General features: G+C 40.4%; 1 protein-coding gene across 1 annotated transcript in view; it reads left to right on the plus strand.

Annotated features, from left to right (window-relative positions):
* IDUA (alpha-L-iduronidase) overlaps nt 1–15,497 on the plus strand; it is a 42,631-nt gene that overhangs the window by 23,716 nt on the left and 3,418 nt on the right. Inside the window, exons 2-12 of the mRNA XM_031059054.1 lie at nt 5,222–5,304; nt 5,883–5,990; nt 6,632–6,727; nt 7,269–7,471; nt 7,905–8,084; nt 9,720–9,936; nt 10,533–10,748; nt 11,343–11,464; nt 12,704–12,829; nt 13,429–13,505; nt 14,297–14,397. Coding sequence (XP_030914914.1) covers nt 5,271–5,304; nt 5,883–5,990; nt 6,632–6,727; nt 7,269–7,471; nt 7,905–8,084; nt 9,720–9,936; nt 10,533–10,748; nt 11,343–11,464; nt 12,704–12,829; nt 13,429–13,505; nt 14,297–14,397 — 1,480 coding nt within the window. The 5' untranslated portion in view covers nt 5,222–5,270. The remainder of the gene's footprint in view (nt 1–5,221; nt 5,305–5,882; nt 5,991–6,631; nt 6,728–7,268; nt 7,472–7,904; nt 8,085–9,719; nt 9,937–10,532; nt 10,749–11,342; nt 11,465–12,703; nt 12,830–13,428; nt 13,506–14,296; nt 14,398–15,497) is intronic.

Below are 15,497 nucleotides of genomic sequence, written 5' to 3' on the forward strand. Positions count from 1 at the left end.
GAATTTGAAATGGCATAGATTACTGTTGTTCGTTACTGTTGTGGAAACCCTTAGAAGTTTATTGTTTGCTTGCAGTGAGCAGCTTGACTTTGGACACTAATGTCCTTTCCAGGGTAGATGGACTCTTGTGTGTGTTCTGGAGTTTTACGATCCCTAAAATGGCATCATGGATTCTAGAAAAGTGGTAAGCAATTGCTTGGGACACTATCTACAGACATTCTTTATGGTAGTCACTTACTTCAAGAGTTGTTTTCACTTCATTTAGTCTTGAGAAGGGGAATTTAATTATCATACATATTTACACTCATCAAGAACAACAGTGATGGTGTTACCATTGGTCCGCATCCTGGACGCGGACACTGCGGACAAGAGTGTATGATTGCAGGAACCCCCTTACAAGAGTGGGCAAAGATGGTCTGGCACACAGCTAAGGATCTTTATCAGATGAATATGTGGTATGTAATATGATCATTATCTCAGCAGAGGTACTAGATACTGCCATAGCAGGGCGGTTTCTTACACTGCACTGTTGCTTTTCTAAGATTGTAACACAGAAAACCTTCAATGGAGAAACGGGATTTAGGTGACTCCTTCATGGAGTCCACCTTCCAGGTGTGAGGTTGGCCAATAGCCTGCTGAAAAATTTTACAGGTGTGAGTTGCATCTTTCCTCTGCTAACACCTTATGCCAGTTTTGTGTCCCTGCTTCTTGACTGCACTTGCAACTAGGTTAGCAGTCTTTCCAAGTAGAAGCCCCCAATGAGGATGTCAGCAGGCTATGCTGCTGTGGGTGTGGTTAGCCAGCCACTATGGCCAATCTGCTCAAAGAGAGGCTGTTCTCAGATACTTATGAAAATAAGCCAGATTATGTCAGCTTTTGATGTGTGTGGTAGCTGTGTTTGCCAGAAACAACAAAAGGGAGACCACACTTAGCTGAATGAGAATGTCAGGGCGAGGATGAGTGCTATTCTAGTATATTGGTATTTCCCAGCCATCCTTAATCCTAGGCTCTCTTCAACAGAGTATTTCTGTTGATGGTTACCCTACATGGTACATTTTTATTCCTAAACGGGCTGTGACCTATTGACAGGAGTCAGCCACAAGTCTTCCTATCCCAGGAGATTTAATTCAGTACATTACAATAAAGTCCGATAAAGTTAGCTTGACGTGTTATCAGAGATTCAGTACTTGACTGAAGATCACCTGGAATGGAAACACTCCCTGCTTGTGGTTTTTGTTCTCTCTTTTCTGTAGATAAGATATTTGGTCCAATGTCTGTGTGTGCACATATTTTCCAGGGCATGCAACTATATTCCTGGACAGGATCAATTCAGGCCAGAAGAGAAGCAACAGATGCTGGACATGGGAGGGAAGCAATAGCTGTAGGCTAAGGAGTAGTATCTGAAGCTGTGCTAGCTGTAGCAGATCTGGCTGTAATGCAAGGTGTCGACAGCTAAAGCTATCTTACCTCTGCCTTCCCAAGAGATTAAGTTGGTGAATGAGAGTAGGCTGAAAGTGGCATGGATAAGAAGGGCAATGTGAGTATCTTAAAACAGTTTTGCAAGCTGTACAGTGCTACCTATGCATCTGAAAAGAATTTCCCTCCATACTAGAAAAAACTTTACTTCAGTAATAAGACATAGTGGAAAGATGTTAAGATAGGTCTGTAGCCTTTGATTCAGCAAAGAATTGTCCATGAAGCAGCCCTTTCCAAGGAAGGGAGCAACCAGATTTTGTGACAACCAGCAGACACCCCTCTGTACTCATCACTGCTCTTCATATTCACAGCGTGATTGTTGCTCCCAAGAGACAGCACTTGGGTGTGGAATGGAGACCATGATAGAGACTGGAAAGGTTCCTCACCAGCAGGCAACAGTCTCTGGAATATAGCAGCCTCAGGCTTGGTGCTTCTATGGGCATTGGTGCCAGGATGCCAGTAAATGTGCTTTAGTGTAGTTGTTTATAATGACTGAAGATGAAGAAGGTCGATCTGGCAAGCTTCCTGGAAAAATCCCAGCTGAGGAACAGTTGAAAGCCAGGCACAGACAGGACAGTGATTGCTGCTTGACATTGAAAATACCTGACAGCAAACAATGAACAATCATAGTCTTGCAAGCACTCAGAAGAAATGATGAGTACATAACCTTCTGAGTGCTTGTAAATGAAGGCAGTTGTGTCTAGAAGCCATGACAGAAAGATTGGAAGAGAAGGCAAGAAACAGATAGTGAAATTCTGTGAGCTTGCAACCAAGAGCCCAATCACAGGTACATGATGTTCCACCAACAGTTTAGATGTAGAAAGATGCTTTGAACAGCTTTGGCCATGGATTTATCGTCCTCCACATTTTAATTCTCGACCACGGATTTACCTTGTCATGTGCCTGTAACAGTTTTGATCTGTTCTTCAGTGTCCTAAAATTGTCTTCAGAGCACTCCTGGCAGGGGCCTGACAGCTGGGCCAATCTTGTCCATGCAGAACATTTGTAAATACTACCAGTTTCTGTGCCTCAAGTGCAACAGTCAGCATGGCTTCCAGTCACTACATGCAGGCAACCATGCAACCCAGATTCTAGTGGTACTATATGTGCTGTAAAAAAATGCATCGATCTCACATCAGGAATGTAGTACAGGTAAGGCTAAGGTCAAAATCTGAGCAAGTGTCAATCCTGTCAGTCAAGTAATCATTTTATTAATGGGAGCATATTGTCTGGTTCACTTGGTAGGAAGAAGAGATCCTTATAAAGTGGCAGATCAGCCAAAGAACATAAGAGGTGCCTCTACGCCTACATGCATAACAAAAGATCTTTTGTACCATCACTCAGTCATGTTTGGCAATGGCATTCTGTTTTAAATGGTGCAGCTGGAAAAATGTAAATGTCCTGGGATCTTAAGTGTACAGGCATCAAATAGAAGGTTTTATTTATGGTTATATTTTATATGCTTATTTATGGTTGTATTTTCAAATAATACTGTGTAGACCTTAGGCTGAAGCCAGGAAGACCCTGTTTTCTTTGCTTTTATCTGTATGGCATTATTGACTTTTTACAAGACAGTGTAGTTAATAATTCTTATGCACACTGACTGTAAGTGTTCATGTAAGCAAATTATTCAATAGAACACAGGGTACAACTGGAAATAGTTAATGGATCTGAGGGAGCAGAGCTAGTTTTAGCAAAAAAAAAAAAGTCTTTGGAAGAGGACTTTTTTTTAAAACCTCTGTCTAAGTTTCCAAATGGCAGTTCTTTAGTTCAACAGTGACTTTTAAAGTACTTTTAAGAGTGCTAAAGCAAATAAATTTCTTTCTACTATTTGCTTCTTTTACAGCTGCACCATTTGACTTGGGCAGGAACCCTAAGCCCATCAGTGACTACATACATAACAGTTTCTGTCATGGGGGTGGGATGTACTTTAAAAAGAAAAAATCTGCTTCAGATCTTTGGTAAAAGAGTGTGACCAGGCTGGGGTTAGGATTGTGTGCCATGTTACATAACATGTGGAGCTGACTTAGTGGATATGGTCTATGTTACACTTACTTTGCCTGCTTGTCTTCCTCTTCTAGATCCTGGTCAGAGATTTGTCTTCGTATTGCATAGTACCCTTATTTATTCACTGGACAATTCTGTCAGCCCTTCTTAATTCTCTGAGAGTTTGGAACTGCTCTTACAAATTCTTCACTAAAACCTTTCCTTGACAAGAAAGCACAGAGAAAGAGCCTCCATCGAAGAGGCTCAGGAGAAGTACAGAAAGCATGGAGAAGTACAGAAAGAAACAAGTTGTCACTCTGAGCACAGAGCCGAGCACTGATTTAAGAGCTCTGCTGATGGCCCTCTTCTCATGTCTAATCCCCTTTGCTTGTCATGCTATGCTAGCACTGATCAGTTGCGAGAACTGTGATTGTCTCTCCCCCTTCCATCATACCAGCAGCATTGCACCTATAGTTCACTTGTATAGCTTTCCATCCTAGCAAAGGCAAAGTGCCTAGGAAAGAGCAGGCAAGACTTCAGGAGAGGTAGTCAGGCTGCACTGTACCAGAGAAATCAGTTGTAGTGCCCTGGCATGGTTGGAGAAATCAGCTTTGAGAGGGGTTGCCAAGGCTTCATTCAGTGCTGCTGTGTGACCAGGGCTGGACTTATGTCAGGGGGGTTAAAAAGCCTTTTGCTCAGGTCATACTGAGGCCAGAATTTGGCCACCAGGCCAAAGCTGTTTCTTAGGCCAAACAGCAGTAAGTCACACTAACAGAATGTTCTCAACTGAAGTTCATTGTTAATTCTTATTTGGCACTTCATACTGGCAAAAATTCTCCATCCCATTCAGATTTCAGTTAAATCAGGCCATAAGTTCAGAAGTTGTGGAAAATTGACCTGCATAGTACCTTGTATTTGTTTCTACTGGATACCAGGCAAGAAAAGCCCTTCAGGAATTTAAAGCAAATCTTCTAGTGTATCACATATAAATTGCAAATGCCATTTTTCATCCCCTGGATAAAAGAATTCCGGTGTTCCCATCCATGTGCATGTCCACATTTTGGTACCTGTGTTCCTGCAAGATTCCTTGGCACAAAGGAATGCATCATAGGCTGCTCAGTCTTTGAATGCATTTATTCAAAGCTGGATGAAAGATTTGCAGCCCAAGATCCTGGGAGTACAGGAGAAATATTAAGCAAATGCTTACAATGAGGTAAAAATTACAGACATCTTGTGCATAAATTCAGCATTCTTTGAAAGATGCAAAGTTATTTTTCATCTGGACCTAAATCCATAAGGGGTGCTACTAAGTAACCTGTTATATACTGCAGATTAGGAGTATGTTAAGACAGGCTGCATATGAGGCAGTGTGAAAAGTGCTGGCCTAGCAGTGGGTAATCCAGTGGAAACTGAAAAAACAGCTTAAGCAAAAAAAGAAAATGTATGTAAAATTTACTTCAGCAGAGAGTTAAAAATCTAATATTCTGTGAAAAAACATAATTCAGCAAGCAGACCCATATATTATATTGTTTCTATTGCTGCTGAAATAGGTAAAGGGCATGGATTAGTCGAGAGACATGACTTGCTTATGGTGGACACCTGTGAACACTTTAGAGGAAGGAAGTTTGTGTACAATTCCAAGAACCCCAGTCTTACACAGATTTTGAGAAGAAGGCCATCTGATTCATTATCTAGTAATCCAAGTCCTGTCTTTGCTATAATATTTACACTTGTGGTTTTTATTGCCTTTTTTCTTCAGAGTGGTGAATGGCAAACTTAACTACGATTTCACTGCCTTGGATAACCTTATGGATCGGCTGTGGGAAAATAAGCTGATTCCAGGTAAGGGCAGCTCCCTGCCTGCACAGTTTGGTATATCTGTTCATCCATATTGTATAATCATTAGAATATTCTTAGAAAGCTTTTCCAAAGCTGGTTTTGATAAAAGATTTCATGATTTACCTGTTTGCCTTTACATCATGTCCCAGTGTGAGCAACATGATATTATAGCAATTAAGACAACACAATTGAAGGCAGTTTCAGATGGTTGTACTTGTAAATGAGATCTCTTGAAGAGAATATTGTAGCCATTGACATATACCTAAAAGGGCCAGAGAAGCAGATACTCCAGGTATAACTTCCCATAAATTTATGCAAATATCCACTGTTTTAAGTTTCCTCTGAGCCCTGCATTTATGTTGACAAGTAATAGCTTTGACTACTATAGTCACTGACAAGTAACAAGTAAACAACCTCAAATCTGAAATATTTCTGGTGGGAGTATGTGGAAACAGAAGAGAAACCATTTAATGATGCTTCTTCATTAACAAGTTTGTTTCAGATGATGTGATAACCCTTCATTAATAAAAATGAGATAGCATTCACAAAAAAAGGAGACCTATTTCTTATGTCCTTTTTAGGATTTGAATTGATGGGAAATCCATCAGGATATTTTTTAGATTTTGAAGATAAAGAACATGTGGTACAGTGGAGAAACTTAATTACTGTTCTGGCAAGGAGATACATAGGTAAGTTCAAGAAAGAAAAGCATTGTTATTTGTTCTGTTGTAGTCCTTTCTAGCTACTTCAGAAAGTTCTGTGTGTTGTGATCAATTTCAAGACCCAGGATTTCAACACAAAACCAGAAAACAAACATGCCAGAACAGACCATGGAGACCATGGGATAATAGCCTCTCTTTTTACTGATCCATCGCCAACACCCAGAATGAATAGAGTGTTCTGGGTAGCACATTTGGCCTGCCTCGAAGGACTGAGCTTTAACCTTGTTACATTGTTGTGGTTCTAAAATACCACAACACTGGAGCATGGTAACCTGAATACTTCTCTTATGCCAGCTTCAAATATTTCTAACAAGGCAGAAGGCTCAACCTGAATTAAGGGTCAGTGAGTGCCCTAATCACAAAGCTGTAAGTCCTCTCCCTCTCACCTTGCATCTTTTTCAAATATTGCTGCATTTAATAAAAAATGAGAGATCATTTTGAAACTCACAAATTACATTCACCTCATTATTAAAAGTAATGAGGGAAATGATGGTTCTGGGTGCTGAGCCTCACCTGCAGCCTGAACTAATAGTATTGTCTTTGTAAGTCACTTATTGATAGTATTGTTTGGATATGCAGCTCACTGATAAATGAGGCCTCTCCTACAGATAGGTATGGATTGGAGCATATTGCTAAATGGAATTTTGAGACCTGGAATGAACCAGACCACCACGACTTTGACAATGTGTCTATGACAGTAAAAGGTGAGCATGTTTTAGAGCACTACTGAGTGTGGGGAAGTGAGACAGGTGTATGGGGTGACAGTGAGATGTAAGGTATACTGACAAAGAAGTAAGGTAGACAGCAGTGATAAGGAATGTGACAGGTACATCAAATCTGTTTTGCTAAATTCATGTTACTGGCTACACTTTATTCCCTACTTGGGTGTCAGGGGTTGTGATGCAGAAAAAACAAAACAGGAGTTACACTAAGAAGAAGCAGTTCATTAATTGTATATAAAGTACAGTTAGTAGCAGTAAGGGGGAGAAGGGTGGAATAAGAGGAAAACTCACTGAAGCTGTATGCTTTGGGAACATGCTCATACAAGACCTTTAGAAGAACCTTGTGGAGGCAGGTGGAGTTTTGATGTCTTCTTGTGTTGTCAGTGCATAGGAAATGGTAGTCCCAATTTGTGAGGCCTTGCAAATAAATAAAATAACAGGATTATAACATCTCCTTGTAGTTTTAGATCCAGTTTCTGTTTTGAGTTATCATCTTTGATATATTCATCTGCTTGGACTTCAGGGTTTCTCAACTATTATGATGCTTGTTCAGAAGGATTAAGAGCAGCCAGTCCTTTTCTAAAATTTGGAGGGCCTGGGGATTCCTTCCATCCCTTACCCAAGTCACCCATGTGCTGGAGTCTTCTGTGTCATTGCTACAATGGGACCAACTTCTTCACAGGGGAGACTGGTGTAAGGCTGGATTACATCTCTCTCCATAAGAAGGTTAGTCCAAGATTTCAGTTTAAAGCCATTTTTTTCAATCAGTTCAATCAAAGTTATGTTTTATTCTGATTTATAGAGTTGATGACGATGATGAGTGTCCAGCCTATAGCAGGAAGCACGGCTACCTATTCTTGCAAAACTTTGAAGATGTTCAGTTGCAAGACTTTAACTCAAAGCAAATTTGTCTTCGCCTAATTCCCAAAGGGAAACAATTCCTCTACTTCTTTTCCATTTTATATTCTAGGAGGAGCTCATGCAAGTAGCACGTGCTGTAGTAGATGAAGTAAAAATACTAATTTTGTTGGTCCACAGCAGCTTGGTGACCAAGGAATATGTTTTCAGAATATGTTTTATGTTTATGACTTTAGGTTATGTCTATATGTTTACCACCTTTTTCTCATTACCACTAAGCAGATATGAAATATTGTTGCAGGGAGGTGGAAATTCTCTCTACATCTTGCAACAAGAAGTAGAAGCAGTTCAGCAAATTCAGAAGCTGTTTCCAGGTTTTTCTTCTGTTGCAGTATATAATGATGAAGCAGATCCAATGGTTGGATGGTCCATTCCACAGCTCTGGCGAGCTGATGTGACCTATGCAGCGATGGTTGTAAAGGTAACAGTTCATTAGTAGTTTTGGCACAGTAGTTTCCCTTGATGTGTTTTTGCAGTTGAAAAAGTAGACTTAACAGTTAATTTTTATGCAGCTACTCAGACTAATAGATCCTAAAAAAGGAGATCTCCCTACTGGTACAGTGGGGGTTTCCCTGAATAGTCTAGTTTTAGTAGCTTGATTTAACTGGTAAATTTAATTTAATTTTAGTTTTCTTCATCTTTCTTTAAAAAAAAAAAAAAAAAGTCCAACACAAAACCAAACTGAGAACTTGACAGAGAAGTGCTAGAGAACTGAGAATGTATACAGTCCCCCAGTTAGATCCATCTGATAAGAGTACTCCCACACATGCCCTCTCCCTGTACTACTACTGCTCTGGTGTCAGTAGTGCTGGCTGTCACCTCATATATGTGAGAATTATTTCCCAGCTCCTTCAGAATTTTATCTCATCAAGAGACATCAGGTATAATAAAGAAGTGCCTTGAGCTCTCAGCATTTCTTTGGTTTGGGATACTGGCTGTACACATGATCTTATTAATTACTGCTAGTAATTACTGATGTTGGCCAGAAAAGCAGAAGAAGAGAGTGGTCAACATTCCCAGCTCTGCAGTAATTGCACCTTGGCCCCAGAGCAAGCTCAACCATTCCTCTGCAAAGCAATAATTTCCACTGCAGGCCTAGTGCTTTGTGAGCCACTACCTTAAACAGCACATAGAGTCCAAGTGCTCCTGTGCAAAGGAATAATTCCCAAACGCGGGAGTATGTATGTCACCCAGAAAAAAGATGCATCTTATGAGGTGCTCCTGAGGAGACAAAGGCTCCCAGTTCCCTGAGACTGCATATACAAGCTGTCTTTGCTAAGGCAACAAGTCACTGACTGCATCACAGACAGTTTGCAGAACAAAGTAGCAGTGTTTATAATGATGTGGTGATATGAAGGGCAAAAGAAGGACACATCCAGTGGAAAATTAACACTTGGTTGTATAGAAGCTGAAGCACTCTGTTTCTTCAGAGACACAATTGTGAGACTGTTCAGTTGTCAGCCTTCTGAAGTTCTGCTTAATTCTTATACTCAGGCACAATCTAATAAGCTGAGAACTTGGGAACTTGGATGTTTTTTTGGGAGAGCAGCACAGAAACCAGTGAAATGCCAGGAGAATTAATTCCAAGTTAGCACCAAGTGGGAAAAAATGACTAATTGAGAAACAGAATCCAGGACCAGCTCACAGACACTGATGTAGTGGGTAGAAAGTAACTCCAGATTTGGAGAACCATTTAGAAATAATTCAGATGGTAAATCCTGATTACTAATTAAGTATTCAAGACAGAGGGGCATAATTTGTAGTGCAACAGACAAGGAGATGTGTTCATTATCTGTGAAGAGTTCTAGGATTAATTATTTCAGGGACTTACTACTTGCAAAACTATGCTGGTGCTTCAGATTTTACAGTGATTAATATAGCACCTAAAGTGCAGGTTTTCCAAGATTTACGATAAACAGTTATTTTCTTCAGTCTTTTCTAAAAGGCAGAGGGACAGTACAGAATTCTGTAAAGATTTTTTAAAAAATACAAGGACTACTGCATGTTTGTTACTTTTTCTCCAAGTTGAAGGTTCATTTTCTCTATGACTTTGCAGGTAATCATCCAGCACCAAAACCTGCTCATTTCCAAAGCCAACAACACCATCAACTACTCGTTGCTGAGTAATGACAATGCCTTCTTGAGCTACTACCCCCATTACTTCACCCAGCGGACTCTGACAGCACGTTTTCAGATGAACAACACAAAGCCACCTCATGTCCAGATGGTGCGGAAACCAGTGCTGACTGCCATGGGCTTGCTGGCACTGCTAGGTATAGTAAAGAGCACGTCAATAACCCCTCCTACCTAGAAGTTTCCAGCCTAAGAAAGATAGTTCCAGCCATCTTGCTATTCATAAAAGCATGAGTTCCCCTCTCTGTTTACTAGCTGTGTTAAGAAAATGAAACTTCTTTTCCTCAGACAGATTGATAGCTCAGAAAATATTCCTGAGAGTCTGTTACCTGTTTGATTTAACTTACTGCTTTGTTTATACCCTCTGTGTGCCAACCACTCATTTTTTGTTGACTGGTACTTCCCTCTTGTGATGCAAGGGGTACATACCATCAGGCTGCAACTGTCTTTAAGAAATCCCTGTAGCTGGAAGATTCATGCAGCATATTGCAGGGAGAACTTCATTCACTGTCACCTGTTTGCACATTGCTAGCTGCACTGCTAAGCATAAGAGCTGCTGTAATACGTATTTGACAACACTCTGCTGTTGTGAAATAAATCTGACTGAAGGCTGTAACTAGTAAAATAAGGCAGTACATAGCTCACTTATGCTCAGTCTATTTGCTTGCTTTGACCCTGCAGCTTCTGACACAGGACTGACTAACAGTGATGCTAACAGTTGTCATGTTTTTTAAAGGAGAAAAACAGATTTTTTCTGAAGTGAAGATCAGTGGAGATGAAAGTGCTCAAAACAGCACAGTTGGTGTGCTGGCATCTGTGCACACCCCAAGTGAGACACAGCCCTCAGACAGCTGGCAAGCTACAGTACTGATGTATTCAAGTGAGGATAACAGGACTTCATCCAACATCAGCACTGTCATAGTGAATGCCACCCACTTCCCCAAACATGGAGGTAAACAAATATCATGTAGACAGCTCATGTTGAGTAATCTTTAAGACAGAATATCAGCTGGAAAACTTGTACTGAACTGCCTTTTATTGGAAGAGTGAATTTAATTTTCTAGCTTCCTCTGTCATCTTTTGTGCACTCCTAGATTTTCTGAGATATAATGGTGTCCTTCTTTGAAAGGTTCATTCCTAATGCCTACACTTTGACCCCACCTTTAATGGCAACTGCCAAGTGCTACCTTTCTGGAAAACTACTGATCTCAGTATACTTGGCTGGATATTGCCAAGCAACAATTCCCTTTATTCCTCCAAGACAGCCAACACGAACACACAATTGCACAGCTGATTGAGTTACCCAACAAATGCATGCAAAAAGAGAATTTTGGTTCTGGTTGTAGAAGTAATAGTTTGAAAGGTAAACTTGGCAAATGTAAATTGTACAGCTTCATGAGAGTCCTAGCCTAACAGTGGAAGTTAGACTCCAAAGTGCTGAAATAACTTTTGAAAAGGTAGACTTACACACCTGCTAAATTTATTCTTGTTAATCTTTAAATTCAAGTAAAGAGTTTACTTCTTTTGTTTGTCTCATCTCCTACAGAGATGGTGTATGTGACATATTACATGGATAACAATGAAACCAATCCCTATCTGAAGTGGAAGAACCTAGGAAGCCCAGACTTTCCTTCTCCAGAACAGTTCCAGCAAATAAGGGATGCTGAGGTATGATTATCTGTTTGCTTGAAGTGTTGTATGGGTAAAGTGCTTGTGAAAAAGACAACAAACCAGGCCTCTAACAAAAATTTCCTTAGCCCACAGTCATTCACTTTTTATATACCACTTGCAGTCCTGCAGAAAAGTGTAGCTCACGCACAGCTTATGCCTAGGTGTTTGTGTTATACAACCTCTTCACTGTGGGTCTACCCATAAAATAAGGAGGCACAGTTGCTCCTGGAGAAGTTCTGCCTTCTCTCTGAGTATTCAGTGGGCTTTGAGGCTCTTTCTGTTCCATCTCCCCAGGTAAGTCACATGGCCCTGTGTATATTACAGAATGGCCAAATTGCTGCATTAGAAAGTTGAAATAAACCCCATTAATAATAGAAAACAAACACCTCCCTGAGGTGAAAACTGCCCAGTGCAAGTTCAGAAAACTGAGGGGCTCACACGGAGATTGACAGTTTTCCCTCGTCCTCACTAGTGCTGAATGCACCATAGAGATAATTAAGGAGTCAGTCTTCTCTGAGAAGTCCTCTCCTCCCTATGGATGAAAGCCATGCAGAGATTACTTACTGTATGTGAGCATATGAGAGCAGCCTGTCGCTTCAGCTCCCCCTCCCATAGTTTCCCCAATGCATTCAGACTCCCAGGTTAAAAACAGAGGTCATCTTCATCCCCTTCAGGGCCCACAGACAGTACTCACTTTCTGACTTCGGTATAGAGTACTGTGTCTTCTCTTCCCAGTCACCACAACTGACTATTGCTGAGGCCTGTGGGACATTGTAGGAGATATCAGCTCTTCCTTAAAAAGGGCAGCAGCAAGATTTTAGATGCTCTTGGCTGTCTGGTACAGCCTCATCCCCAGAGACCAGCTATGTAGCTGTTGTGGCTAGCAGTAGCTTGTTCTGCACACTGGGAAGAGATGGGGCCATGGTTTGTAAAGACCTTTAGCCTGAAAGGCGTCCATGGGAGGTTACAGAAGTGACAGATTGCGCCTCAGGGCATTTGTGATCAACCCAACTGGTGAGCTGGACAAACCCTCTGTTTCCTGAAGAGCTGGAAAACAGGTGAGTATAAAGTCTCCGAATGTGGAGAACTTTGATGCCTGTAAGCATTAGCAGTACCAACTCTACTGGAAATTTAGAGTCCTAAAGTAAATACACAGGCACTTTACACTGGTTTAACGGTTGATCTTTAGGTGCTGTAATGAAAGATTTTTCACAACACTACTCTTTGGCTCCGCAGGACCCACTGGTAACAGGTCCATTCCCATTTCCTGAAGCTGGCATCCTGACACTGAAGCAAGACTTTCCTGTTCCCTCAATCTTTCTTATCCACATCTGTGCAAGACCCAGATCAGCTCCTGATCAAGTATGTGTTGTATTCTACCATTAGACACATCAAAACTGAAACTGTTTCCTGCCTTAAATCTTAGAAGAAGACCATTGAGTTATTTTATTGTTAGAAGTGTAAGAATTAGTAAATAAACAATTCTTCTCTCTTTTGATGAGAAGGCTCTCAAAGATGTAATTCAAGATAAAGTACTACATAGCAAGTGATAGGAGCCATCACTAAGATGAATGAAAATTCCCATGGTGAGAAATTAGTAAAAAAGTACTGAAAAGTGCAGTATCTCTTTAAAAATCACACGGTATGCTACAAGGATTGACAAGTTAATTGACAGCTAAAGCTAAAATGGAATCATGGCCTCCATATTAAACGTCTGTATCTGCTCATTCAGTCTCACCCATGTTCATAGTGGTACCCAGAGCCTCTGATGGTCCTCTGCAGGGTTGACAAGTGGGAGACATGGACTGCAAAAAGCTACAGAGACAAGAATTTTGTTTTTACACCTGATCTCAATGGAAAAAAATCAAAGCAAATAATTAGTATGGAAGGATGAACACAGAAATTTCACCTGGCTGATTGGTTTGTACAGTTTTTTTATATGTGCTTGTGTCTTTGGACAGGTGACTGGTGTTCGTTTGATCCCTCTCACAAAGGGGCAGGTCATTGTGCTGTGGGATGACGACTGTGTTAAGTCAAAGTAAGTAGCTTTAAAATAAAATTGATATGAGTTACCAACATACTACTCCCTAAGTTTCCACAAGCTCTGCAGAGTAAAACAAGGTCAAAAATTAATGAATTGTTGCTCCTTGATAGATGATACAGTGCATTTGTCTGAAAAAATGAACTGTAGGACCTGTGTGCACAAACTGTGAAAAGCAACCCTGCCTAATTTGCTGCCTGATCAAAGGAATTTGCCTTTTGGTCACCAGCATTCAGTGGCATTTCTGCGGGGATTCTATTCAGCATAGCAGAAAGGAAGATTCATGGTAAAAGTTACATTATCAGCAGATGCCTAAGTGGGATCTTAGACATCTCTGTAAGGGGTGTGAACTGGAAGAGAAAACCTCCAGTTGCTTTCTTCAGCAAGCTCAACTCAACTGGAAACGCTCTGTATGCGAACTCTGAAAGGTGATCCAGTGTACAAATAGATTACCTCAGGAAGGCAAAAGGACTTAGGTCCTTTTCAAGCCAGTCTCCCTAGATTCTTTGTTCTTGATAACCCTAGTGTCTGAGTGAAAGATGCATGACATTTTGTGATGCTGCATATACACAAAGCAGCAAGTCAGTCTAGGTGTTTTTCTGAGGCTGTTGGAGCCCTGGTTCTTCCTAATAGTGCTAATTCATTCCATCCTACATTTGGTAGGAATGAATCAACTGAACATTTCTTATTTTTGTCCTTCTTGTTGAAGTAGCCCTGATTTTTCATAGTATTTGATAGTTCATGCATTATCAGTTGTAATTGCAAACCTTTCTGGTTCTCTTTTCTAGGTGTATAAAGACGTTTGAAGTGGAATTCTCATCAAATGGAAAAGTGTACCAGCGGATTAATGCCAAAGACACAATATTCACTCTCTGGGTCTACAGTCCAGGTATGGCAAGAATACTCACATTAGGTTATCTGTCATATGATACTGCCGCTCATGAATGTGTGAACCATTGTTTAGTAACTACTGAAGGTAGGTAACTTGCAAGTAACACACAATCCCTCACAAATAAGAGCGCATCCCCTCCTTTAGGATTGTGTTCTCAGTAAGAGACTTATTTTCAAGGACAAACAGAGATCAACAAGTAGTTGTGAGGACATTATTAGTAGTATGCCATGGGTAATTCTTTGTCACAAAAGCCAGTCACTGAGCTGCAGGCCTGGCAAGGTCCCTAAGAAGTTAAGTAACAATTTGTAGCTAGTGTAAAAGTATGCAAAAATGATAACAAAAAACCCCACAAAAAACCATGACCAGACCTTGCAATAGAAGTTTACTCAGATGAAACATCCAAGTGAAGGAAGATACTGATGTTTTATTTGGGTATTTTTTTGTTTATCTGCAGGTGGAGGGTGGTGGTTGTTGGTTTTCTGTTTGTTTTGTTTTTTTCTTTTTTAAGCAAATGCTGTCTAGTCTGCAACATGACCATCCAACAAATATTGATGATAAGCACTGATGAGAGCTGAGTGAAACACAGACAAACCTTGCCTTATAGTGATACTATTAAAAAGCAGTTGAGAGATGTTTTTACCAGAAACAAGGGCTTATCTTACCCTGAGAAAGCCTTAACATCAGCAGTGATGGCATAATAAAAGTTCAGAGCTATTTATGCAATGTTAGGCAAGCAAAGACTTTAAATCTGGGCTATGACAAATCTCTGAAATTATTATTCATTATTATACTATAATATTATATACCAGTTTTAATAGTTTGTTTCAAAACCAGCAGCAACAAAAAAGACTACTTGAAAAAATGTCATGGCTCAGCAGTCCTTATTGCTAGGAACTTCCTCCTCACCGGTTATTTCTGGCGTTCTTTTTTTTCCTAGAATAAAAACACTGAAACACATATAAAAATCAATTAATTAGATAAAATATCCCCAAATTTATATTGCTTGTGTGTTCAAAGATTCTGCTAGGGAAAGCTGTGTTCTTTGAACTGGATCAAGGATAAAAAGCAGTAAAACCACAGATCAGTTCACATACCTT

This window comes from Geospiza fortis, unplaced genomic scaffold (assembly GCF_000277835.1).
Source record: "Geospiza fortis unplaced genomic scaffold, GeoFor_1.0 scaffold167, whole genome shotgun sequence".
Taxonomy (NCBI): Eukaryota; Metazoa; Chordata; class Aves; order Passeriformes; family Thraupidae; genus Geospiza; species Geospiza fortis.